General features: G+C 40.9%; 1 protein-coding gene across 2 annotated transcripts in view; it reads left to right on the top strand.

Annotated features, from left to right (window-relative positions):
• Positions 1-27645, top strand: part of LOC144653412 (inositol 1,4,5-trisphosphate receptor-like) — a 54729-nt gene that overhangs the window by 20617 nt on the left and 6467 nt on the right. Inside the window, exons 22-51 of one of the 2 annotated variants that reach the window (XM_078513400.1) lie at positions 3459-3600; positions 4210-4509; positions 5200-5262; positions 5840-5894; positions 6522-6690; positions 7399-7671; positions 8636-8674; positions 9169-9264; positions 9696-9833; positions 10563-10688; positions 11253-11453; positions 12164-12415; positions 13301-13426; positions 13653-13781; positions 14296-14416; positions 14900-15075; positions 15811-15959; positions 16685-16796; positions 17609-17926; positions 19026-19248; positions 19812-20080; positions 21903-22106; positions 22978-23088; positions 23465-23560; positions 24333-24440; positions 24937-25056; positions 25644-25769; positions 25856-25922; positions 26386-26508; positions 26915-27087. In XM_078513400.1, the coding sequence (XP_078369526.1) occupies positions 3459-3600; positions 4210-4509; positions 5200-5262; positions 5840-5894; positions 6522-6690; positions 7399-7671; positions 8636-8674; positions 9169-9264; positions 9696-9833; positions 10563-10688; positions 11253-11453; positions 12164-12415; positions 13301-13426; positions 13653-13781; positions 14296-14416; positions 14900-15075; positions 15811-15959; positions 16685-16796; positions 17609-17926; positions 19026-19248; positions 19812-20080; positions 21903-22106; positions 22978-23088; positions 23465-23560; positions 24333-24440; positions 24937-25056; positions 25644-25769; positions 25856-25922; positions 26386-26508; positions 26915-27087 (4605 nt within the window). The remainder of the gene's footprint in view (positions 1-3458; positions 3601-4209; positions 4510-5199; positions 5263-5839; positions 5895-6521; positions 6691-7398; positions 7672-8635; positions 8675-9168; positions 9265-9695; positions 9834-10562; positions 10689-11252; positions 11454-12163; positions 12416-13300; positions 13427-13652; positions 13782-14295; positions 14417-14899; positions 15076-15810; positions 15960-16684; positions 16797-17608; positions 17927-19025; positions 19249-19811; positions 20081-21902; positions 22107-22977; positions 23089-23464; positions 23561-24332; positions 24441-24936; positions 25057-25643; positions 25770-25855; positions 25923-26385; positions 26509-26914; positions 27088-27645) is intronic. The other variant, XM_078513401.1, reaches the window with a different exon arrangement.

Raw genomic sequence — 27645 nt, 5'->3', positions numbered from 1 at the left:
TTCCTTCTGGAACTCACGTTATCTGAGGGCAGCATATTGACCTTGTGCTGGATTATTCTGTCTAACTTGGGCTGGTGAGTTCCTTATGGAACTCACGTTATCTGAGGGCACCATACTGACCTTATGCTAGATTATTCTGTCTAACTTGGGCTGGTGAGTTCCTTATGGAACTCACGTTATCTGAGGGCAGCATACTGACCTTGTGGTGGATTATTCTGTCTTACTTGGGTTGGTGAGTTCCTTACGGAACTCACGTTATCTGAGGGCAGCATACTGACCATGTGCTAGATTATTCTGTCTTACTTGGGTTGGTGAGTTACTTACGGAACTCACGTTATCTGAGGGCAGCATATTGACCTCGTGCTAGATTATTCTGTCTAACTTGGGCTGGTGAGTTCCTTACGGAACTCACGTTATCTGAGGGCACCATATTGACCTTATGCTAGATTATTCTGTCTAACTTGGGTCGGTGAGTTCCTTATGGAACTCACGTTATCTGAGGGCACCATACTGACCTCATGCTAGATTATTCTGTCTAACTTGGGCTGGTGAGTTCCTTACGGAACTCACGTTATCTGAGGGCAGCATATTGACCTTGTGGTAGGATTATTCTGTCTTACTTGGGCTGGTGAGTTCCTTACGGAACTCACGTTATCTGAGGGCAGCATATTGACCATGTGGTAGATTATTCTGTCTTACTTGGGTTGGTGAGTTACTTACGGAACTCACGTTATCTGAGGGCAGCATACTGACCTCGTGCTAGATTATTCTGTCTTACTTGGGTTGGTGAGTTCCTTACGGAACTCTCGTTATCTGAGGGCACCATACTGACCTTGTGGTGGATTATTCTGTCTTACTTGGGTTGGTGAGTTCCTTACGGAACTCACGTTATCTGAGGGCAGCATACTGACCTTGTGCTAGATTATTCTGTCTTACTTGGGTTGGTGAGTTCCTTACGGAACTCACGTTATCTGAGGGCAGCATACTGACCTTGTGGTAGATTATTCTGTCTTACTTGGGTTGGTGAGTTCCTTACGGAACTCACGTTATCTGAGGGCAGCATACTGACCTTGTGCTAGATTATTCTGTCTTACTTGGGTTGGTGAGTTACTTACGGAACTCTCGTTATCTGAGGGCAGCATACTGACCTTGTGCTGGATTATTCTGTCTTACTTGGGTTGGTGAGTTCCTTACTGGAACTCACGTTATCTGAGGGCAGCATACTGACCTTGTGGTGGATTATTCTGTCTTACTTGGGTTGGTGAGTTCCTTACGGAACTCTCGTTATCTGAGGGCAGCATACTGACCTTGTGCTAGATTATTCTGTCTTACTTGGGTTGGTGAGTTCCTTATGGAACTCACGTTATCTGAGGGCAGCATATTGACCTTGTGGTGGATTATTCTGTCTTACTTGGGTTGGTGAGTTACTTACGGAACTCTCGTTATCTGAGGGCAGCATACTGACCTTGTGCTAGATTATTCTGTCTTACTTGGGTTGGTGAGTTCCTTACGGAACTCACGTTATCTGAGGGCAGCATATTGACCTTGTGCTAGATTATTCTGTCTTACTTGGGTTGGTGAGTTACTTATGGAACTCACGTTATCTGAGGGCACCATATTGACCTTGTGCTGGATTATTCTGTCTTACTTGGGTTGGTGAGTTCCTTATGGAACTCACGTTATCTGAGGGCACCATATTGACCTCGTGCTAGATTATTCTGTCTTACTTGGGCTGGTGAGTTCCTTACGGAACTCACGTTATCTGAGGGCAGCATACTGACCTTGTGGTGGATTATTCTGTCTTACTTGGGTTGGTGAGTTACTTACGGATAACTCACGTTAGATAACTCACGTTATCTGAGGGCAGCATATTGACCTTGTGCTGGATTATTCTGTCTTACTTGGGTTGGTGAGTTACTTACGGAACTCACGTTATCTTGAGGGTAGCATATTGACCTTGTGGTAGATTATTCTGTCTTACTTGGGTTGGTGAGTTCCTTACGGAACTCACGTTATCTGAGGGCACCATACTGACCTTGTGCTGGATTAATCTGTCTTACTTGGGTTGGTGAGTTCCTTACGGAACTCACGTTATCTGAGGGCAGCATATTGACCTTGTGCTAGATTATTCTGTCTTACTTGGGTTGGTGAGTTCCTTATGGAACTCACGTTATCTGAGGGCAGCATATTGACCTCGTGCTAGAATTATTCTGTCTTACTTGGGTTGGTGAGTTCCTTATGGAACTCACGTTATCTGAGGGCAGCATATTGACCTCGTGCTAGATTATTCTGTGTTACTTGGGTGGTGAGTTCCTTATGGAACTCACGTTATCTGAGGGCAGCATATTGACCTTGTGCTAGATTATTCTGTCTTACTTGGGTGGTGAGTTCCTTATGGAACTCACGTTATCTGAGGGCAGCATATTGGACCTCGTGCTAGATTATTCTGTCTTACTTGGGTTGGTGAGTTCCTTATGGAACTCACGTTATCTGAGGGCACCATATTGACCGCGTGCTAGGATTATTCTGTCTTACTTGGGTGGTTAGTTCCTTATGGAACTCACGTTATCTGAGAGCAGCATATTGACTTTGTGCTGGGTTATTTTGTCTTACTTGGGTGGTGAGTTCCTTACGGAACTCACTACCTGAGGTCAGCATGGTTGACCTTGTGCTAGGATTATTCTGTGTCTTACTTGGGTGGTGAGTTCCTTAAGGATAACGTGAGTTCACGTTATCTGAGGGCAGCATATTGACCTTGTGCTGGATTATTCTGTCTTATTTGGTTGGTGAGTTTTCTACGGAACTCAATTTATCCGAGGGCGGCATATTGACCTCGTGCTGGATTATTATGTCTTCCTGCATTTTAAACGAAAAATTGACATGTTGGTCTTTTTTGCTCCTTAAAGGAACTCATGGCAACCAAATTGGGTATAAAAATACCCACTTGCCGTACATAACAAATATTCAATAACAATACAAAAGATGGTCGGATGGACAAAACAAATGGGTTTTGAATACTGTTAGACTGAGCAGTTTTTATCGCTCGGTTATTTGTAACCTTAAATTATATGCCGGAAAACATATTTAGTTGTATGAGCTTTGGTTTTGTCGGTTTGATCCATAGGAAGTAAGTATTGGCGAATATTTGTTTCATCGCGGTTGGCAATACTAAAATAGACTTGCTGCCGTGACCAGTCCTTTTATCTTAACCAAGCGAGATATTTGGGTCGAGGATCAAGAGAGGCAGCTGACATCATAAGACTACACGATGTTGATATGCCACTCAGGAGTATGTGATATACTAAACTGGGACCTGTGCTCTGTCTACTGCCTACAAGGCGAACATGCTTCTTGTTAAAAGTCAATGATCCCTGCTTAAAGTTTTCTCTTGTGTTAGTTTCTAAACGGATGTATTGGTTCTACACTACGTTTGTATTAGTTTGTTTGTTTGTTTATAGGTTGTACAGATCGCTAGAAATTTGATCTACTTTGGTTTCTATGGCTTCAGTGAGTTATTACGTCTCACGCAAACAGTGCTGTCAATTGTCGACTGTGAGCAGCGAGCTCATGGTGGAGTCAGACCCTCTGGAAAACCAGTAGGTGAGTAATAAGGGTCAATAAGAATAGAATCGTCTTTTGGGTGGGTGGTCATTGGATTATACCTCAAGTCAATAAATGTAATTCTAACTTTTAAGTCTGTGGATAAAAACCTAGTATGTGACCATCAATGAAGCTATCGAGCAGTACTTTCAGTGGTACTGTTTATTATGGATGAAACCTTAGAGTGTGAGCCATTCGAACTCAAAGCTATTGAGTAGCACTTTCATGTGGTACTGTTTATTATACTATACAAGGTGGTTCTGACTTTATAGTTTGTAGATAAAACCCTAGTGTGTGACTATTCAAATGAAAGATATTGAGCAGTACACTTTCATGTGGGACTGTTTATTATGCTCCATAAGGTGGTTCTAACTTTCAAGTCTGTGGATGAAACCCTAGCGTGTGACCATTCAAACGGAAGCTATCGAGTAGTACTTTCATGTGGTACTGTTTGTTATGCTGAATCAGTGTGGTTCTAACTTTTAAGTCTGTGGATGAAATCCTAGTGTGTGACCATTCAAATAAAAGCGACTGAGCTGTACTTTCGTAAGGTGCAGTTTGTTTTTCAACAATTTGTGAAATAAAATTTAAGCTAATTTTCTTTTTAAGCTGGAAGTGGAGAGAAGGTAAATGTCATGCGAAGCATTCACAGTCTTGGCGCTATCATGACGCGTATGGCACTGGGAGGGAGCCTAGACCCATGGGGGCTCACACAGCAACCTGAATCAGGTTCCACGCAAGAAACTGAGATCGACCATGTCGTCATGGAGACCAAAGCAAAGATAATCGAAATCCTGGAGTTTATCATGAATGTTCGTCTGGATTATCGCATTTCCAGTCTTCTGACGATCTTCAAGAGAGACTTTGATGAAAGTAATGCTGGATTGGCAGAAATGAATGGAGAAAATGGTATTGTTATACGTATTATTGTTTTAGTGAAATAAAATACCATAGAGCCCGGTTAATACGGGCACCAAACGGACACGCAAAAATGTCCGTGTTATCAAGGTGTCCCTATCAAGCGGGCTCTCAGGAAAAAACGTCACTGACACATGTTTTCTAGATTAAAAGGACTAGAGCACACAGTTAATAAAAGCAACAGAATGCAGTTTTATGTCTTAATTGTAACTTAAGTTCAAATTGTAAGAAAGAAAAACGTTACCCTCATTCAAATAAACAGATGTCTTGCACTAAAATCAATGTTCTTTTGTTTCAAACGCGACAACATAATCATTTAAAATCGTCGGTGACTTAAATAAAATCGTATTAACCAGTAGAAAGATTCCATTTTTTTAACAGGATACAATTAGCACAGAATCTTGACAAATGGAAATATAAAGTGCGCAGATAACCAGTGTCCGTAAAGCGAGGTTAACTTTATATGAGAGCCTGTCACTCAGGTCGCAGGAAAGCTAATGTAAGAGAAAGTACATGAGCTTTTCGTCAGGACAAACAAAACTGTCCCGTACGTAACAAGACAAACTCCATAATGAAGACGTGACTCAACAGCGATCATCAGCAGACCATACAATCATTATACAGGTTGTAGTGAAGTCCTAGGTAATTTTAATACTCTCAATTTGTACATTTTATTTCCAGGAACTAAATTCAGGCGCTGTAAAATTGATAAAGATGGTGTTCCTCATTACCTTGGACCTGACTGTATGTTATAAACTTAAACTTTCATGTTCGCTCTAAAAGCTACTTAAACAACCGTGTTCGCTATAAAAGTTACTTCAGTTAAAGTGCAAAGTGAGCTTGCTTAATAAATAATTTTTCTTGATTTTTTCTTGAAAATGCGTAAATTTTAAAGTTAAATGACATATCAATTTAACCTCGTAGCAAACACTTGGAGTGAACAACTTGAAATGTGTTAAACATTGCAGATAATTTGGAAATGAATTTTTAAAATACTGCTAAACTCAGACGGTGATAGATCAACACCAAAGATAACAACTTAAATAAATGACCGTAGATTGGATAATCTTTCGTGTAATAGTAACTTAACAACAAGGTATCAAACTCGTACATTGTAAGTAGGTATTTTGATTTAAATATAAACCTCGTCGAAACTTACCTATCTAAAAATCTGTTATTACATTTTAAAAGCTTTTAATCTAGTTACTGATACAGTAAAGGTTAAACTTCAATGCCAAGTAAAGACGTTTTTATTTTTTTTGTCGATTTATGAAAACTTCACCATTCATGTACAAGGCGTTGATAAGCATTGTATTTTCAGGGATTGACCTGGAAAACATCAGCGCACAAGCTGAAGCCATATTTGGAGGCTCTACGTAAGTTCTGCGTTCAAGTGTTTGAAAACCACAGCATATTCTTATGTTTTAATCGATTTTCACTTGTCTGTAGATAGTAATTTGCATTTGCTTTTGTTTTGCACTACTACCGTACGCTTACTGATTTGGTTTAAAAATCGCGCACCACTTTCTCAACTGGCAATCAGATGTAAAACCCAAACCAATGGTGACTCCCACGCGCACGTTTTCCCGCGCTTCGTGCGCAACAAGGGGAGGAGCGTTGCGCGACGACACTAAAAACGGCTGCGAGGGAGACTGGTAGCCGGCTACGTGTATTTGCTTCGAGTTTTGATTGGTTCACTGGATTGTGTGTGTCCTTTTTGATTAGCTAGAAGTGATTACTTTGATTTTGGTTTTACAGCAGTCAATCAAAAATCGCTCTTAAAGCTCTTTAAGCTTGATGCCAACATGTATTAGTTTGATCAACATCTGTAAACATCGTACAGAATTGTCCAGCAGTCAGTTAATGAGAATAAAGAAACTTATCAACAGGAGATGGTCTTGATGAACTGCCAAATTCTCAGAACTGATATACATGGTAGGATTCTCGGTAAGGAGAAATAAGATTTTGAACTTTGGACTGACAGGAGTTGAACTTTCTTTCAGTGGCCTGAAGGAGATTGACCTTGACCTTGATGGTCAGGGGGGCCGCACCTTCCTCCGCGTGCTGTTGTACCTATGTATGCACAACTACCCTCCCCTGGTGACAGGCGCGTTACAGCTTCTCTTCAGACATTTTAGTCAGAGACAAGAAGTGCTGCAAGCCTTTAAACAGGTCTAGTGGAACTTAAAAGCGTCATAAGCAGACGTTCAAATAACAACCTTCCCTGCTACTTTTCTAGCATTTCTTAAACCTGGGGAAAGAATACGAAACAAGCCAAATCCTATTATCATTTCGAGAGCTATCCGTAAACAGCCAAATCTGAGAGCCTTATTCAGGCCAAGCCCAGGAGTGCTTTCGTTACGTTTTGAAGGTTTTTGCACATCCACGGTTTTATAGATCCCAAATGCCGGCCTACTGCCTCTAGCTTTCGATTTGTAATTCTATCCACTGGGTTTAATTTTAAGTAATGTGCCTTCAAACTACCTTATTGTTACTTATTTTCGCGAAACTTAATTTTCGCGACTTTCGCGTTTCCTTCGAAATAAACGCGACACCATAGACCCGCGAAGATCTATTTTTGACGTTTTTTATTGCTATTTTTGATGTTAATTACGTATTTTTGACTAAATCGCGAAAATTAAGTCCGCGAAATATGTCTGTTCCATTTTTGCGGAGTTAGGATCCCGCGAAAATAAGGAACATCAGTAGCTTTGACTCCTTTCCACTGTAGTACTACACCTTTTATTTCTAATTTTTACTTAATTTTGTTTGTTGTTGTTGTTTGTCTCGACCAAGTTTTCCTTGTTTCCCGTCAAATAACCTAACTAACAAGCGAATGACAAACCTATTTTATCGAGGCCTGTACTCTTCGCTACGTAGGTACAGTTACTGGTATCGAACAGTGATGTGGAAAACTACAAACAGATCAAGTCAGATTTAGATGAGCTGAGGCTGTTAGTGGAGAAGTCCGAGCTGTGGGTGTACAAGAGCAAGAAGGATCTACCTACTGAGACACGAGTCAGGAAGATCACTCCAGGGCTGGTCGGCTTGAGGAAGGATGGAGGCAACAGTAGCAGCAGTAAGGAGCAGGAACAAAGAAAAGACAGCTTAGAACACCAAGATATTGAAGTTGTTGGCACGAACACCTCACAGGTAAAGAAAACTGCTAAAATTGCACTGGTATATTTTGCAAACATTTGAGTAGATCACGTTCGGTTAGAAACTGCAATTACGTTGCAGAAACTGCAAAGTTTGTCGTCACTCACTTCTCACACACACTGGGAGCCATGCCAAGCCGAACCATGCAATTACGTTGCAGAAACTGCAAAGTTTGTCGTCACTCACTTTAGAGAATAAAGATTGGTTTTCGTTGTCTATGTTTGGCTAAGGACGGTTATATAGGGTGTTACAACAGTCGCTGTCGAATTTCTGATGTTAACAGGTAATGGTACAGTTTACGTTCAGGACTAGAGGCACATCTTGTCAGAGCTTATTCCGGTTTCCGTAGCATGAAGCGGCTAGGAGTATTTCTACTCCCCCTTGGATGGGATGCTAGTCCATTGCAGGGTTACTCCCCAGCAGTAAATTCGCCGGTACCCATTAAATAAATATACGCCTGGGTGGAGAGAGGCACTGTGAGAGTAAAGTGTCTTGCATGCCCAAGAAAACAACACAGGGACCCTGGCCAGGGTTGAACCCGGACCCCACGTTCCGGGGACCAGCGCACTAACCATTAGGCCACCGCTCCGCCTACTCTGGGACCCAAAATCGCCCAAAGTCGACCAAAGTCGCCTAGTCCCTGCCTAAGTCACCCTGTCGCCTCTTTTACTGATAGTTGTGTTCTGTACATCTTTGGTGTACATGATATTCCTATGTCTGTCGTGTTCCACAACTTACTGGTCGGTGACCTCCTCCTCAATCGCCCAAATTCTAGTCCCCAAATCCCTTATCACCCAATCGCCGTAATTTGATACTAATCGCCTAATCGCCTAAGTCGCCCAAAGTACGCGACTTGGGTCCCAAGTAGGCCTTACCGTTAATGGAATGCACAAATTATTTTCGGATTTAATGTTTTGTTTATTTAATGAAAATTGTTTCCTCCTTTTTACTTGCACAGGACCCAGCCAGTAGTGACAGTGAGAGTGGAGGTTCTAAGGTGTGTAAACTGAATAAATGTATTACTTGGTGGCTTTATTGATTGAAATGGAATAATTTTGGTTTGTGTTTCCTGATTATTTTGACAGCCGTATCGTTCTTATCCACGAATAAAAAAAAAAAAAAAAAAAAAAATTTTATAAAATTTTTTTTTCCCCCCCTCCCCCCCCCCAAAAAAAAAAAACTTCCTTACCCCCCCCTTATATATAATACTATTTAAAAAAAAAACCTCCCCCCCAAAAAAATTTTTTTTTTTTTTTTCCCCTTAATTTTTTTTTTTTTTTAAATTTTCCCCCCCTTTTTCCCTGAAAAAAAATTTTCCCCCAATTCCCGTTAATTTAAATCCTTTAATTTCCAATACCTTAATTAACACAAGCGTTAATTTCCTATAATAAGGTAACTGTTTTTCATTCAGTTGATTCCCGATGTAAAAGCCAGTTGAGCCTAAAAGCGCATTGATTGATTGATTCTCTACGTATTAATTTCACTTTTCAGACACAGCGACAAAGGATTGTTAGTGATGGCTCCATTGAACTTGAAGTCGAACACTCCGACACTGTATCACTGAAAAACTACAAGAAAACAGAAGCGGTACGATGCTATTTTAAGATCATTCATTTGTTTAAACGCATCTTTTGCTTGTTGGGATAGTAAAGGGGGTTAAAGATTTTTAGTATTTTTTTTTCTGTCGCCGGGTTTGTATGCACCTTAAACGTCCGTAAATTTAAAAACCAAACTTTTGTGCTAAAAACTCCTCAGTTGAGTTGAAAATTTTGTTTTCATTATTGAATCTGACTAACAAATAGTTTAATAAATAAACAAAACTCAGGCTTACCCGTATGAACGTTTACTGTTTACAACATGAAACACAGACTTTTCAGAATGTGATCATTAAATATCTAGGTTTTAGGCCCTGGAGAATCCGTGAGAAGTCTTGAACTGATTTTTGTTGGCCACTGTACTCGTGCTTAGCATGTGCTTTTGTGATTATTGACTTGCCATACTTTTTGGTTTGCCAACAGATCCTTGAAAGACTAAGCAATCTTTGCGTATCATATGGTTCAAGCAGTGTAAAGAACCGTAAACACGAACAGAGATTGTTACGGAACATGGGAGCTCACACAGTTGTGCTGGAACTGCTACAAATACCGTATGAAAAGGTAAACACCTTACACAGCTGCCAATGAAACGCATGGTCTCCTTCGCAGCTGTTTTTGGGGATGTCACGCAACGCACCCCCAGTGAGGGGCGCGTTGCGTGAAGGAAACGTTGCGCGACAGCCCAAAAAACGGCTGCGAAGAAGACTAGTGAAACGCTCAGAATGATAATGATAATGCATTTATATAGCGTATTTTCAAATCATGTTCAAATGCGCTGTACACATACTGTAATTTACTACACACAAAGGCCAGGCAACAACACCGGGAGCTTCGTGCCCTACTCTTTGCGAGGAGTGTGTGGGTTCTTTAACGTCCCCTGCTATAAGACTGAGAATACAGGGGATGGGACCTACGGTTTATCGTCCTTTTCCGAGAAGACTAGAATATCTAACCATTTGCAAATTTATTACAATGCAGCACATTCTCCTCGGTTATTTTAAGACCCTGAGTGTTGGTCGGGTCTGGGGTTCGAACCTTCGACCTCCCGCACAGCAGTCCGGCGCTCTGCCAACTGAGCTAACCAGGCGGCGGTTAATGAAAACATTTGTGGTGTGGCAGCATTTCGCTGCTTTTAAAATTCTTCTTACCTAATTGCGCAAAGTTCCCCAGAATGCCTTTAAAATGTATTTCTGAATTTACAGTACTTAAGAATTCGCAAAATTAGTGTTAAACAATTGCAGTCAAGTTTACTGAGACTCAAATGTGTTCTTGTATTGTTTTTTTTTTTAGAATGAGGATTTAAGAATGGAGGAAATCATGGCGCAGGCTCATGAGTTCTTACGGAACTACTGTCTCAGTAATCCTCAGAACCAGGCCCTACTCCACAAGCATCTGGACTTGTTTCTCACCCCTGGGGTAAGTAAGTTTATGGACATGTGTCTCCTGCGACTTTTCAGTCGAGGAGAAAAAACATTTTCCCGCAAATAATTGACTGCAAATACTCTGAAAACTCTTCTAAAGTCAGATGTTCGCTTTGACGCATTGGGGATACTTTGTCACTAAGCAAGACCATTAAAATAATTTTTTTTTTAATTGACTCTTGAAAGTAATTGTGTGTTTGCTTTAGTTATGCGTTTGCTAGCTGAACTCGGTAATTGGTTCCAAACTTTTAACCAATTATAATCGCCAAACTAAACTAGAAGTGACCTTACGCGCGTTTTCCCGCGCTGGGAAATAATTGCATGTTTGCCCGCCCTTTGCCATCGATTATGGTTTTTTCCCGCCCTTGCCATCGATTGTTTCTTTTCCCGCGCTTGCCATTGGTTGCAAGGTGTCCCGCGCTTGTCACTGGTTGAATCTTTTCCCACGCTTGTCATTGGTTACATGGGTTCGTGCGCTTGCAACTGGTTACGCATTTCTCCGCGTTTGGCATCGGTTGTATGTTTTTCCTTATAATTTGTGTCTTCTTTTGTCTTTCAGTTAAAAGAGGCCCACACATTAAGGTATATATTTATGGAGAACTCGGCGCTTTGTTACGAGGTCACCGAGAAAGTTGTTCAACACATTGTGCACTGTGTTGAGACACAAGGCCGCCATGTTGAATACCTGAAAGCTTTGCAGACCCTGGTGAAAGCAGAAGGACAATCCATCAGAAAAACACAGGATATGGTCATGGCCGAGGTATGGTCTGCTTGGAGTCATAAGATGTAGATCGCGTTACACAAGGATGTGTACTTTATAGCCATGTCGGGTTGGCGAGCCTGCTAAGGCCATACAAGACAAACAGTTTTATAGGGATCTGTATCATGTGTACAAGGAACCTGGGAAGAAAAAACTATGAAACTTAACCCTTGCTAGCAGAAAATGAATTTAAACAAATTGCACAGTCTTCCGAAGTACTTAAATAAACTTGTTTAATGATTAACCCTTGATCTTTAATACCTACCAAGATCACAAACTTCTTTATCTTTGAACTAAAGAAACAAACTTTTCCGAGTATTCCAGAAAAGGTCTGGTCCTTTACTTGATTCTAATGCCTAATTCTAACAAAAGGTAAAGTCTGCGTCAAGCCGAGTGGCCCATACAGGCCGGAGCTCATGCCGGTTTCTGCAGCATGAAGCGACTAGGAGGATTTCTGCCCCCCCCCCCCCCCCTCCCCCTGGATGGCATGCTAGTCCATCGCAGGGTTACCCCAGCATTAAATTCGCCGGTACCCATTTATACACCTGGGTGGAGAAAGGCACTCTGAGAGTTAAGTGTTGTGCCCATGAACAGAACGCAATGACCCCGGCCAGGGCTCGTTCCGGAGTCCAGCGCGCTAACCATTAGGCCACCGTGCTTCCCAGTTTATTCTAACAAGCTTAGGAAAATTTATTATTTTCTTTTCTCAGTTGGTGAATGTGGGTGAAGAAGTGCTGGTGTTCTACAGTGATCCCCAGTCCTTCAACGCACTTGTGGATATGATGCAATCTGAACGAGAGAGACTGGACGAGTCCGGCCCCCTGCTGTATCACATCAATCTGGTTGAACTGCTGGCCTGTTGTACTGAGGGCAAGAACGTGTACACGGAAATCAAATGTCACAGCTTACTTCCGCTGGATGATATCGTGCGAGTTGTTACGCATCCGGATTGTACCCCTGAGGTGAGAGGGGTCTGGGGGAAATAGACCCTGCAGTTTTGGGGCCCGTTTCTCGAAGGTCCAGAAACGTTTTCGCACCCGGAAAGCCGTAGCAAAATCTCAAGCCCTATGATTAAACACAGCTGTTTTATTCACATATTTTTAATAGGAACAGAGGTTCCCTTCTTGCAAAGTTTCCGGCCTAAACACTTTTCTGTTTTTAAGATACAGATAACTAAGAATGGCTTTGCAGGCCTGAAAAGTTTCTGGGGCTTTCGAGAAATGAGCTACTGATGTTTCTCGGTATACGGTTGATGAAACCGCTTGTGCAATGCATCGAAAAAAGAGAGTTGTGGCGAGTCGAAAGATAGGCCAAACTCCTTATTGTTGTGACAGTTTCAAACACTGACAAATTTATTCATCACTCACAAAGAAATGCCTTCACTGAAACGTTACCCAAGAGGTAGTTGAAGCTTTGAAGCTTCTGGCAGTGAATTTCATCCAAAGAGCGTAAAATAGCTAACGCAAAATTAGCGCTTCTCTGGTTTCTGTAACATGAAGCGAGCAGGAGTGTTTCTTTCTCTCACCTCAGTCTATCGCAGGCTTACCCTTACCCCCCCCCCCCCCGCCCCCTCAGCATTAAATTCGCCGATACCCATTTATAGAGAGAAGTACCGTGAGTCAGATTAAAGTGTCTTTCACAAGAACACAACTCAGTGACCCCGGCAAGGGCTTGAAGTTCGAACTGTCCAATCCAGAGACCTTATGCACTAACCATTAGGACACCGTGCCTTCTGTGCTGTTGCAGCATTAGAAGATACGAAAATTGTTTGCTGTGCGTTTCCATTAACAGAAGTCTTTTCTGCAATACATATTCAGCTAATATTAATCTGTTTTGTGTTCTTTTAGGTGAAGAACGCTTACGTTAACTTTCTGAACCACTGCTATGTTGACACGGAAGTAGAGATGAAAGAGATTTACACCAGTAATCATATCTGGACACTGTTTGAGGACTTCTTAGTCGATATGGCCAGGGTAAGTTAATATACATTTAATAACTGGTCTCGCGGGAAAATAACGAGTTTCGTTTCCCGCAAATCTCAGAAAACAACGATTCTCATGAAAACAAAACTATCTTACTAAGAAACCAGTCGTTACGTGTTTGTTATACCAAAAATAGAAGTATATAGAAGGAAGTACTAGATCACACTTGCTGTAAAACATTCAAGATGACAAGAACCTTTTTTTTTCTTTTTTCTAGGTTTGCAACAACACCTTGGACCGATTTCACGCCGACACCATGCTGGAAAAATACGCAACGGAAACCATCATGAACTTGTTGACTTTCTTTTTCAATTCACCATTCTCCGACTCCAGCACTACCATAAAGGTACTTACTTGGTCATCAAGCTTTTGAAGTTGTAAGCTCAGCATCGAAATGCTCAACGTAAATTACAATTAATTTTCCGTTGACGAACACCTTCCGTAAACGACCATCTAGTCATACTCCCAGCCAAATACAAACGCTACATTTTTAATATCGCATAAGTGGACACCTCTTGAAAGCGGACACTTTTGGGTGTGTCCGCTTATGGGAGTTCCAACTGTATTATTCTGCGCGTTGTATTTCAACTTAAAATGAGGAACAAAGTTAACACGGATAAAACATTTCTTGGCAATAATTACCTTTAATTAATAGATATCATGGTAACGCCACTTGTTAGCCAAAATATCAACAATGAATTGATGGAAAATTGCTTACTTTATGCCTCTGTTTTATGAAGTGAGACTGCAGTTGTCTGTTGGCATTAACTCTTCAAGTAATCAATATTGAGAGCAAAAATTATGTTTTAGTGCAGGTAGGCACAGAAGAATACTATCGTTGACTTTTTTTTCGTTTTCAGTCACGTCAGCCTGTCTTTGTTCGACTTCTTCGTGGAGCATTTCGACTTTCCCAGTGTTCATGGATGACAGGCTCACAAAAATACCATGTGGAGACATGTATCAAGACCTTGTCTGATGTTGGTGAGTCGAGGATCTTTCCGCTCAAATTTTTAGCTTGAAAGAGCTATAACCTTCGACTTCAATGTCGAAACACTGATTGTCACACGTGGCATTTTTTTTTTATTCCGTCCCACTCCACCCCTGTGCGATGTTGTTGTCACGCCCCAGAATTGACAAACAAGTGTACATTGCCCCAGTTTCCAGTATTCAAGACAGAAACAAGGGATCTGACAAGAAAAACAAGGATGCGATGGTCATTATTTAACTGGTCTGCTAGTGTTTCAACGTATTTTGAGGAAGGTTGTATTGTTAACGGATGACGCGTTCGCGTTTTTAAGGAAAATCTAAATTAGCCTAAATCTCTCTACTTCGTCAGGGTGATGGCCAAATCTTTTTTGAAGTTTCTTTCAATTTGAGACAATTTTGACCACAGTAAAATTTAAGTTCAAATAGCATAATTGTATTAATCACACGATCATAGACAATCTTTCTTCTCGTTTGCAGCAAGGAATCGTGGGATTGCAATCCCAGCAGACCTTGAGAGTCAGATCCAAGCGTTGTTCACTCGGTCCCAGTTGGTGATGAAGCACACTCGTCACTGGCTCAGCCACGGAAAGGTCCGAAGAGACTCCATGATGAACCTCTCCAGGGACTACAGGAGCATCATTGAGGGGCTACAGGTGAGGCCCTTTTATAAATGTCATGCGTTGACACCACAGAAGTAAGCTATGACTAAAGCACTAAGTTTCTAGATACAGGTGGGATTCACATAATGATGAACGACTTTCAATAAAGAAGCAAAGCTGTTGTAGAGTGCAAAAATTGTCGTTTAAGTTGAGGTCTCATGTTATGTCAAAAGTGGAACTTATTTTCCGTACAATGTTAACATTGTTATTTTCTTAGAAAATGACCAGAGGTTTCTGAAAAATCTTGACTTCAAAAAACGTTAGTTTTCCTAGACGATAGTTTTAAATTTCAGTATCACAATTCTGTTGCTCATAAATTTTGCGCGAGTAAAATAATAATGGCCTTTTGAGCTTGAATTTGTATTGTAAAAGAGCGGTTTTCACTTAAGTGTCGAAAGTAATTCGCGTTTGCTTTCGCTTTGCTTTGCTACGCTTTGTGATTGGCTTAAAAACTCGCGCCACTTTCTCGACCAATCAGAGGTGAAACCAAAACCAATCGTAACTGGCTCGTGCACGTTTTCCCGCGCTTCGTGCCGGCTACATGTATTTGCTTCGAGTTTTGATTGGCTCACTGGATTGTCTGTGTCCTTTGTGATTAGCCAGAGTAATTACTTTGGGTTTGGTTTCACAACACTCAATTATAAATCGCTCTAAGAAGATTAGGATTTGCTCACTTTTCTACTTTCTCGCCGTGCTGTTAACTCGAGTTTGCTCGGATTCACTTCATAGGATATTGTTTCGCTATTGGAGGACCAACTTCGTCCGCTTGTCCAATCAGAGTTATCCGTGCTAGGTGACGTTCTCTACCGGCCAGAGTTGATGTTCCCTCGCCAGTCTGAAGCATGGCACAAGTCCAAGAGCGGAGGATTCGTCTCCAGGTACGATTAGACAGGTTTTAACTCGTTTAATATCTCTTTCATAAACGCCTTGTTGTGTTCACTGTTTTGTAATTTATAAAGTGGAATGGAATTGCACAAGTGGCAGGGACACCTTAATCATTTCAATCCCGGTAGTGTGTAAGGTCAAATTAAACAAAAAACCATGAAATTTCAAATTTTCTTTTGCCAAATATTGAAAAACAAACAGCATTACTTGAACGTGAGCCTCATTGACATTCATTTAAATGGTCGCATACTAGGATTTCATTCACAGACTTAGTTAGAAACACCTTATGCAGCATAATAAACAGTACCACGTGAAAGTGCTGCTCGATAGCTTTATTTGAAATTGAATGGTCTCACGCCAGGATTTCAGCCACAGACTTTAAGAAAGTTAGAACCACCTTGTACAGCGTAATAAACAGTTCCACATGAAAGTACTGCTCAGTAGGTTTCATTTGAATGGTCACACATGATTTTATTCCCAAACTTAAATGTTAAAACCACTTTGTACAACATAGTAAACGGTACCACATGAAAGTGCTGTTCAGTACCTTTTATTTGAATGGTAACAAACTAGGGTTTTATCCACAGACTCAAAAGTTAGATCAATATTTCAGTTCTGACTCGAGGTTTGAATCTTTCCCTTTCAAACAAAAGGTTATTCTCGCATAAGATCGACGGATGACATGTCAAAATATTGTAATTTCTTTTGTCTCGTCCAGGTTGATAACACACGCTAAACAGCTGCTTGAAGACAACGAAGAAGCTCTGTGCGTCCGAGTTCTGCAGACGATCAAAGGCATGATGGCGCGTGATGTTGACTTTGGAGACAAGGTAAACATAGCAGATATATTAACACACTACAGAACAGCAAGAACGTTTTTCGGACAAACTCCGCGTATTAACTGAGCCCGCAAATTTCGTCAGAGACGTTGCTAAGCAACTTAACGTATGCTGATGACGCCAAGCTGAAGTGGCTGTCCCGAGTGCTCATGAGTACTTTTTACTGTGTTTTGATTGGATAACAATAGAAGGGTCTTCGACTGCTACGAAAGTTTTACCGGTTTGTTTGACTGGGGTCGAAAATATAGTTCGTGTTGTCTGGGTTCTTTATACGTCGTGTCTTAGAAATGTCTTGAGGGTGGTTTTCACTAGTGACGGAGTTGTAGTCGGATTCGTAATCGGAGTCGTAAGAGCGCTTAGTAGTACTTACGACCTGGTGAAAATCTAAAATCGGAGTCGTAAGAGCGCTTACGACCTGGTGAAAATCTAAAATCGGAGTCGTAAGAGCGCTTACGACCTGGTGAAAATCTAAAATCGGAGTCGTAAGCGGAGTCAAAAACGTGACGGAATCGGAGTCGGAAGAATCAGAACGTTTCCATTTTCTTCCCATTCCTCTTTCGTCCCTTGTGATTTAAGTGTTTTACTAGATCATAAGCAACGGAGTCATAAGCGGAATCTGAAACTCTGTGTAAGACTCCGTCGGTTTGATTTTCACTAGATCGTAACGCTCTGCGCTTCTGATTGCAACTCCGTCGCTTGTGCCGGAAAAACAGCCTTTAAGAAATGCCCGATTCTGTTAGTTATTGTGTCATGGTCTCACTGAATATTTGTCTCCTTACAACTCTGCTACCGTTTCGTTTCAGGGTGACGCGTTGCGCTCATCTCTTTTAAGCCGCTATTTTGGTGCAAATTTTTACCTCATGATCAGCCAGGCCGGTAACAAAAGTTTCACCGACAGCGGCAGCAAGAAAACCGCCAGCCAGTTAGTAAACTCGGGGCCTGGGGCCGAGATGCTGTCACGCGCGGGCGTCACGCTATGCGAGATGCAATGTCGGCTTGACAAGTGTGGAGCATCTGATCTGATTATTGATCTCATCATAAAGCAGCCAAACCACAGAGTGTTTCTTGAGATACTAGAGCTGGCTATTGCACTGCTTGAAGGAGGCAACAGCTCTATTCAGGTTGGTAATTACCGGGGTTTGTAAGCACCGGGAAATCGTTGAATTTAAAAATAATTCAAATTCATGGCTGCGAAGCTCTTTGAAAAGTAAATTTGATTCTTGAAATAATATATCAAACACGAGCGACAGTGTTTCATCGGGATATCCAAACACCGAGAAGAGAGTTGAAAATACGACGCGCAGCGGAGAATTTTTGACAAAATTCGAGGTGTTTGGATAGCCGATGAAACACTGTCTCAAGTGTTTGATATATCTTCACAATCGAAACAAAAACTACGGACTCGGAGTTATAAAATCGTAAAAATTTATGCTTATTAAAGGGACTATGTCACGGCTAAGTTAATCTTATGTTATTAAATTTTGCCAAATTCGCTATGAAACTAAATGTTGCAAATAAATTATTCTTTGATACTAAATGACAAAAGCATAAGTTCCTTGCAGCTAAATGTGTCTCCCGGGCGTCATAAATTAAAGTTACGCAGACAGATATCTTTGAAAACTGTTCCGCCGGACCATATTTCAACCATTGCTCCGTTTCTCTTCGACACTTTTGGCCATCCGTACCTTCTTTTGCATTTGGTGTGTTATTTAAAATTCCTTCACTGTTTTAAGAGGTTATTTTATACATTAAACAAATTTGATGGTCATTTCCTTCCTAAGTTTGGCTAACTGACACGGTCCCTTTAAGACCGGGTATCGAAAACTCCTTCACGGTTATGATCTCTTATTTTCATTACTGGCAAGACTCATAGTCATGGTCCCGGCAAGATACAAACACTACATTTCTAACCTCCCATAAGCGGATACTACTCCTAAGCAGACTACTTCTTCAGTTCCCAAGCATTTTCTTTTACGGGAGGTTAAAAAATTCTTATGTTTATAATGTTCCTTTGGCATCTCCATAGTAATTGTTCATAAGAGCAGATTTGTTAATGGTGTGCCGTTGGAAAAATGTTGGTCCAGACAAGATTATGAACTCTAAACTGGATAAGATTTTATTTCGATTCCCTTCCTTGTTTGGCGTTAGGAAAAAATATTCAGCGCGTCTACTAATCAAAATCAATAATATATTTTTTCTTTTCTTATTTTTTTTTCGTAGAAATCTTTTCTACAGCGATTTATAAACGGACAATGTGAAGAGTTTTTCCGTTACATCTTTGACAAAATGACTGACGCCGAGGCTGAAATTCGGGCGACAATCACAGTTCAAACTACAGAATCTACTGTGGCAAAGAAGAGTGATAAAGATGTTACTCCCGGCAAGACCACTGATGGGCGGAGAGGGACTGTGTTCGGTGGTCGACGAGATACTCTTGTAACAGGTCAGTTGTGAAATTTATTCTTCACAAATGAACCTCGCAATTGAAAGCCAAATTCTACTTTCAGCCCCTTCCGTCTACAGTCAAACCTTGAATAATGTACTGTAATGGTTATGATGTAATGGTTAAAACTTGTAATCCGTCACACGTTTTTTCACACTTAGCATCGGTTACATGTTTACCTGCTCCTGGCATCGCTTGCATGATTCCCGCGCTTTTTACCGGTAACATGTTTCCCCGCGCTTGCCATCGGTTACAAGTTTTCCCGAACTTGGCATCAGTTGCATGTTTCCCGCGGTTTTTATCAATTACATGTTTCCACACGCTTGTCACTGGTTACATGTTTTCCCGCGTTTGTCACCAGCTTCATTTTTTCCCGCGTTTGGCGTCGGTTTCATGATTTCCCGCCGCGCGCGTACTATCCGGTGCGTTTCTCATTAGTTATTAACAGGCGCTCTGATTGGTTCTCTGTTTTCTTTATATGTAGATTATTACAGTCATTGTAAAACTTGTCTAAAACGGTGTAAACAATCGCTGTTTTAAAATCAAAATTTCTCTCTCCCAAGGTTCTTTGCTGGGTATCAGCGAAGACGTGAAGGAGCAATTATCAGATGCAGCCACGCACACCAGCAAGGCTTACGCGGCGGTAAGAAGGGGCCGAGACCCAGACGCTGAGGCGGAACCTACAAGGCCCTTGCCAAGCACGTCACTGTTTGGGACCGAAAATACGTCAGGCAAAAATGAAGTAAAGACCATGTCCCCTGAGGTGCTTGTCATGAAGCCCATCCTCAGGTTCCTGCAGCTCCTTTGTGAGAACCACAATAGAGACCTTCAGGTTAGTGAGCTCGAAGGGCCTTTTATGTGACTTGGATTAGAGTCACGTGCATTGTTTCGTATAAGCCAAATTATACAATAGCACCCCAATTTCTCGAACCTCCAGGGGAAACGGAAATTGCTTTGATAAATCGGCGGTAAAATTACAGAGAAGTACTCCGGGGGGGGGGGGGGGTACTCCCATATGTGGCCTATATAGGTATGTGCCGCCCGATAGGGTATGGTTTTTGAGGTTCTCGGTCCTTAAATAGGGTATCATTTTTGCTCCTTTTGGCAATGTGTTCCCGGTGTGATCCTTAGATAGGGTACCTAAATTCTATTAGCTAAAATAAACGCCCAGCTAAACGACAAAAGATATCTGAAAACTGAATTTTCTGTTCAGGTATTGGAAAAGCGATTTTATAAAGATTTGTGTCTTGCCGTGCGCGGTTAGCCGTTATTTGGGTCGTCACGGAACGTTTCTCCTCCCCTTGAATAGGGTGTCATTTTTTGGTTTTGGGCCTTAAAAAGGGTATCAATTTTCGCTTTCTTTATCCTTAAATAGGGTCAGGGTTTAAGAACCTTGGCGGCACACCCCTATCCGAAATTTATGGGAGTACCCCCCCCCCCCCCCCCCGGGGAAGTACTATCCAAGGGAAACGAAAATTAGTTCGAGAAATCGGGAGTTTCGAAAAACCGAGGGTTCGAAATTTTAGGACAAGCAAGCCATGTTACGCATTCATTCTTCTACACCGATGTTGGTGATAGAACTATTTCCTTGGCCTGATCAAATCGTAGCTTTTGATGGTCGCCAAACCACAGCAAAGCTTTTCAGAACTTTTTAGAGTGAAATAGCTTGAATGCGCTTCTTTCGTTGTCTCATAATTCAGCTTGGTAACGAAGTATAGAGAACCCGTAAAGTAAGAAATCGCTTTTCAAATGGGTAACTTTCAAAATTTTGAAATTAGCTTTAATTTTAAAGTAATTCTGCGCATCAGAAAAACAACTTAAAATATCACGACATACCTCCTTTAATATTGATATAGTAAACTTACTAATCACCAATGAGCTAAGAAAAACTTCACTCTGGCCAAAAGCCATGTTATGATATTCTTACTTAAAGGGACTGTGTCACGGCTGAGTTAAGTTTATTAATGTTTAATAAGTTTTGCCAAATACTCGCTATAAAACTTGATGTTTGCAAAGAGATTTCGTCTATGGAACTAAATGACAAAACCATAGTTTCATTAAAACCAAATACTTCCCCCGGGCATTATAATTTAAAGTTACAAGCAAACGAGATTAACTTTGAAAACTGTTAGCCCAACAGTATTTCAAAAACCCATATTGCATTCCATTTCAATCTTCTTCACTTTTGTCCATCAGTACCTTCTTTTGTACTTGCTGTGTTATTGAAATGTTCCTTCATTGTTTTAGAGCGGTTTTCACTTGAGTGTCGAAAGTAAATTGCGTTTGCTTTGGTTTTGAATTACTACGCTCAGTGATTGGCTTTAAAATCTCGCGCCACTTTCTCAGCCAATCAGAACTAAAACCAAAACCAATTGTGACTCGCTCGCGCACGTTTTCCCGCGCTTTGCGCTGGCTTCATGTATTTGCTTCGAGTTTTGATTGGTTCACTGGATTGTCCGTGTCTTTTGTTATTGGCCGAAGTAATTACATTGGTTTTGGTTTTACGACACTCAATTGAAAACTGCTCTAAGCAGTTATTTTTATATTTCGCTGAATTTGGTGGCCATTCCCTATGCCTTAATTTTGCTACGTCCGTGACTCAGTTCCTTTAAGAATGCTCATTAAGTCATTTATCTTTCTTGGTTGTCCTGCAGGATTACATTCGCAAACAAGACCACAGCAAGACCAACTACAACTTAGTCCACGAAACCCTACAGTTCCTCGACTGCATCTGTGGTAGCACTTCTGGGGGACTGGGACTGCTCGGCCTGTACATCAATGAATCTAACGTAGGACTTATCATCCAGTGTCTTGAGAGCTTAACCGAGTACTGCCAGGGACCTTGTCACGAAAATCAGGTGCGTGACTCAGGTTGTGTGACTTAAATTAGAAAAGGTTGCGCAACTTTTATTTACTTTTACATGCTGCGACTTTTAAATGGCTATCCAGGTCGTTTTCTGTTTGGGTTTAGTAGATCTTGGGGTCGTACAATCTTTTAAATAGTCAAATGCTGTACTTTGAAGGATCCTGAAAGAATCGTTACTTTGTGAAATACAAAAACTGTCATGACCTTCGGTTGGTTGGCACTTTTGGAACGCGTTACTTAGGTTTCTGCGCTACAAGCATATTGTGGCAATTTAGCATTTTTGTCAGAAATGATGTTTTGCTCTTTCTTTGATAATTTTTCTTTATTCTAGGAAGAACTGAAAACGTTTCATAATGAAAATCAAATGTTTGTATGTGTTGTCGTTCAATTTTACCCTTGGTACAATCTGATATTTTTTCTTTTGTTTTATTTTCACTATCCTATATACTAGTTATGCAACGCTTTCGAGTGGTATACTATGGAATATCCCACGAGTCACTTGTATTTTCTCGGTATACACACGAGCCTTTAGGCGAGTGTGTATACGAAGAAAATACAAGTGACAAGTGGGATATTCCATAGTATACCACGAGAAAGTGTTGTGTAACTATTTTATACCATGCCATAGAAAATACGCTCACTAAATTTCATCGAGAATAAGATCGCAGCGCACGATGGGAAGGTTGGGTTGAATACCGTCGAATAAACAACGGCTTTCCTGTATTCTGATTGGCTGTATTTTCTATGGCATGGTATAAATTACCAAACACCAGAACAAAGGAAAATACCAAGTTGTACCAAGGGTGAAACTGAACCATAACATATCCGTTTTACTGATTTTCTTGGTGGCTGTTTCTTTTCAGTCTGCCATCGCCCTTCACGAGTCGAATGGTATCGACATCATTATCGCTTTGATTCTGAACGACATCAACCCGCTGGGAAAACAGCGAATGGATTTAGTGTTGGAACTCAAGGTTGGTGCAGCAGTTTATTCAATTTATGGTGCATCAGCGTTTTGCAAAGAAATGTTTCGCAAGTCAATTGCTTCTTAGACGTTTTAAAGTCCCTTGCAAAAACCCGTGAGTACATTAGAGAAAGCAGTTGCATTTCATATGCACCAAAGAGCATCCGTCAAGTTAACATCGACAACAATTTAAACTAAACTGGCCATAATCTGTTGAAAGTTTCTGAAAAATAGCTGCCGACTCAGTCACACAGTGTATGGATGTTATGAGCCGTCGTTGTTTTACTGTTAATTTTATTATTTTCCTTTGCCTTCTCGACTGAAAATTGGCTGTTGGGTTATTCTTGCGAGGACTCGATCTCAGTTCTTTATTGTTATTTTTGCAGAACAATGCTTCGAAAACTCTGTTGGCCGTAATGGAAAGCCGACACGACACGGAGAATGCTGAGAGGATACTGTACAACATGACACCTCAACAACTGGTAAGGGTGCACTGTGGATCTTATTAGATAGCTGAACTAGAGCTCAAAACTGTCCCTTTATCATGTGAACCAACTCACGAGTAAATAACAACAGATGATCTAGGTCAGGAACATCGTGGACGCTTTTTTATTTTATTTTATTTTCGGAGGAAAACATCGACTGAGTAATTTAGTTGAAACATACAGTAAAAACCCGCGTGTAAGAACCTATTTTTTCAGTGTTTGGCAAAACAGGTTCTTGTATTTTGGGGTACTTATTGACAGTTTAGGCAAGGTAGGTTCTTAATTAGGTTCTTAATTTCTACAGAGTAGACATTGTTGTTGATTATCGGAAAATAGTATAAAATCTGGTCTGTTCTTCATTATAAATAATTATTAATGTACCCATGTTGCCAAAAGTCCAACAACATTAATTGATCAATGATGGTGTTTGGTTTTTGGTAAAAAAAATTATATATAAATTAAATAGCTAAACTCCACATATAAGAACCTGTTGGAATTTGTTTGGCTAAACAAGTTCTTATATTTTGGGGTATTAAAAAAGCAAATTTCTGCCAGAAGGTTCTTAAATCCCTTGGTTCTTACACGTGGGTTTTTACTGTAGTAACAAAAAATAGTCAAATACAATAAATCTTTCTTTATCCCGCGATCGTGGGGCGTTTAAGGCCAATTTGAGAAAGTTACTAAAAAGTTTGTGTATCAACATATTCTAGATGTGTTATTGTTGTTGCAAGGAGGTGCAGTATAATTGTGATTTCTTTATTTGTATCAGGTTGATGTGTGCATACAAGCCTATAACCAGGAAGATCTTGAAGATGAGAATGAGTGCGAAGTTTCTTGTCGTGATGTCGGCCATAACATTTTCATTCTCGCCCATCAGGTACCTTTCTTTCCACACAGCAATTGTATAAAATAATACTAGAAAGGGAAAACGTTTGCGATCACTCCAGGCTGACTGAGATTGGGATCTTTATCTGAAATGTTAGGTGCAATTTGCTTCTTTGTATGCATAAAGATAATAATTTTCTGACGTTTTTCCTTGGGGCGGCTGCTGGCATGAGCGGCTCAGTACAAGCAAATTAAAAGAAGAAATTACAATTTATGCTGAATGGACTATTCGAAGAGCACAAAGACAAGTTTGGCACGTTTTTTTTTTTTTCAGGAATCCCAACCCAACATGAAAACGTGAGCCTTACATTTTCATGTTTGCCCATATAGTAATCCATTTTCATCCTCGCTCGTTAGCCATCCTCATTTCCTTATGGGTTCCTGTCACATATCGAGTACAGTTCTATAAAGTAAAACTACTATTAGCTGCCAACTTAAGTTTGGTATTGAAATGATTGCTAGAAGTTCCATCACTGTTTGCTCTGTAGCTTTCACATCACAACAAGGAAATGGCGAGTTTACTCAAACCCAGTCCGCCACCAGACTCAGAGGAGGTCAGAGGCGACAGCGCTCTGGAACACTACGCTAAACACACAGCACAAATTGAGGTAAGGAACGTAAAAGTGGTTTACTACGCTGGGAGGTCGTGTGGTGAGGGGGGGGGGGGGTGCTCTCTGGTACGGTTCCCGGGTAGAAAAACTAATGAATAACGGATCACAGAGATTAAATTTTCGTTTTCCCGAATCACGAAAATAAGTGGTGGAGTGGAGGCTGCATATTGCGTTCATTTATTATTCGTGCTAGTTGCTGCTGTCTTACAGGACTTTGCAATACTGAATTGTAGGGAGGTCATTTGGTGTTTTCAGTCTTTATAAATCTTCCGGAGGTCTCGCGACTCAAAATCACATGGAATAAAGTGGTGAAATCACGAATATCGGTTATTAATTGAAGTTCTTCACGGGTCACGAAAAACCTTTGGATCACGGGTCACAAAGAATAATTTATTTAATTGGCGTTTCACGGAAAATGAAGTCAGCTAATCACGCATCACGACAAATACCCCTGTACGACCCTCACGCTGGAAAACCAATTTACATGAAATAACCACTAATGTGCATTTAGAGGAACATAAGTCCATACCTACCATGGGCTTTACTTTCGCGACTGATTGTACAATCCCCGGTGTTCTTTTCAGATTGTTCGTCGAGATCGCACAATGGAACAAATTGTATTTCCAGTACCGAACATTTGTGAGTTTTTGACTCCTGAAAGCAAAGTTGATGCTTATCAGACTTGCGAGAGAGATGACCAAAACAGCAAGGTAAATGATAACTTCACGATTTTCTTTTTATGTTTTCATTTCGGCTTGCAGCGTTAATTCTAATTTGTTTTATTCGTTAATTTCAGATTTCAGATTTCTTTGACAGAACGGAGGAGCTTTTCAGGGAGATGCAATGGCAGAAAAAACTTCGAGGTAACAAGTTCTAGAAAATAGAGAAATCGGGAAAAGTTTCTTTCTTCTGCTGCTAAGTTGACACCCTTTACTCCTCCCCTCTCTGAAAAGCACCCCTCTACACGATGTTGACAGAAAACAATTTCTGAATAGAATAAACGCAATTTAAAGTAAACTTGCATGTCCAACGTCTATTTCTGTGTGCCACTAGCTGATTTATGATTTGAAAAAAAAGCCCCTTCGCCCAGGCGGTTGACCTAACAGCTTGCAAGACGCGTGCCACATATGAACATATGTGTCTGTAAATAAACTAGCTCATCACGAGTTTCCTTCAGGGGTAGAACGTTCGGTCGGTGTGTCGAAGGTCATGGGTTTGACTCCTGTCCAAGAGTTAGTTATAACCCTTGTGACAACTGAATTTTTTATTTCAATCTCCAAGTTGTTTAGATTGTAGTATAAATAACCTCTGTATTTTTCGTTTCAGAGAGCCGATTCTTATTCGGAGTAAGCAGCCGAATGACGTTATGGGAACAGATTTCCATCAACTTTGCAGTGCTGATCAACTTACTTGTGGCGTTCTTTTATCCGTTTTCAGACGGACCAGGTGGTAGGTGTCACGATGAATTGCGTGACATTTGTTGCGCTACTTTCATGTCTAATTTTGTCACTGACTCAACTTGACACTTCGTGGCACAAGAAAATTACCTTCAAAAGTCTTATGAGGTTTTCAATTTTAGTCAAGGGCCACATAGAGCGTTTTTTGGTCGTTTTTTTTTTTAATCTTTTTTTTTCTGCTTTTAGTCAAGGCCTATGCCTTTCGGATTAGATGTTTGCTTGTTTTTGTTGGCTGTAACCCGTGATAAACTTGTATCTCGATCATTTGGGAAGTTCGTTGAGGCCCAACAGACTATAAAGCTCGATAAAAAGACTTCATTGAACATTATGTACAGTAAACAAATACCATTTGCTGTATGATAATTCACATTTATTTTACTATTTGTCTTTCCTTGCAGAACTTGATGGTCGCCTCTCTGTCCTGGTGTGGCTGGCCATGCTGGTGTCATTTTCCATTATTATCACTTTTCCTCGCCCGTCTGGGATCAGGACGTTCGTGGGCTCAACTATCTTGAGACTTATATTCTCTGTTGGATTGGAACCCACTCTTAGAATATTAGGATTAGCAAATGTAAGAATAGAAGCAAAAACAACTGTTAGCCATGCTTAAATAACTTGCATTGTTAATTTGTTAACAACGAAGGAGTTAAACGCAGATTTTCTACGAGTTCTCATTGGCTCGACGATGCGGTGTCTGGGAGCGTTGTGATTGGTCGAATGCAACCAATCAGAGGGAATGTCCTCGTCCAGCGAGATAAATGACGAAAACCTCACGCAACGTTTCCCGTTGACCGTTTCGGTTTTACGCATGCTCTGTTTGTCCAGACTTGTCTCAACCTCGTATCCAGAGTCTTCGTTCTTCTTGACCAGTGGTCGGGAAACGAGCGACCTTGGAAAGTTCTGTTTGAAAGTCCGAAAATATCGGACCTCCGGTTGAATTGCGCATGCCTAGCCTTAAAAAAAGCCTCAACGGGCTCCTTGGTGTTTTACTTCCGGCCATTTGTATTGTTGTTTTCGAAACCAATCAAAATCGATACTGCAACGGAACTTTCGAGAGTCGCTCGTTTCATCAAGCTTGCGCAGTAAAGAACGAAGACTCGAGGTACGAGATTGGATTTGTCCCTGGTAA

This window comes from Oculina patagonica, chromosome 5 (genome assembly GCF_052425735.1).
Source record: "Oculina patagonica isolate OP01 chromosome 5, crgOcupat, whole genome shotgun sequence".
NCBI classification, from domain to species: Eukaryota; Metazoa; Cnidaria; class Anthozoa; order Scleractinia; family Oculinidae; genus Oculina; species Oculina patagonica.
Note: the sequence above shows the minus strand (reverse complement) of the source record. Positions and strands in the feature narration are given on the sequence as shown.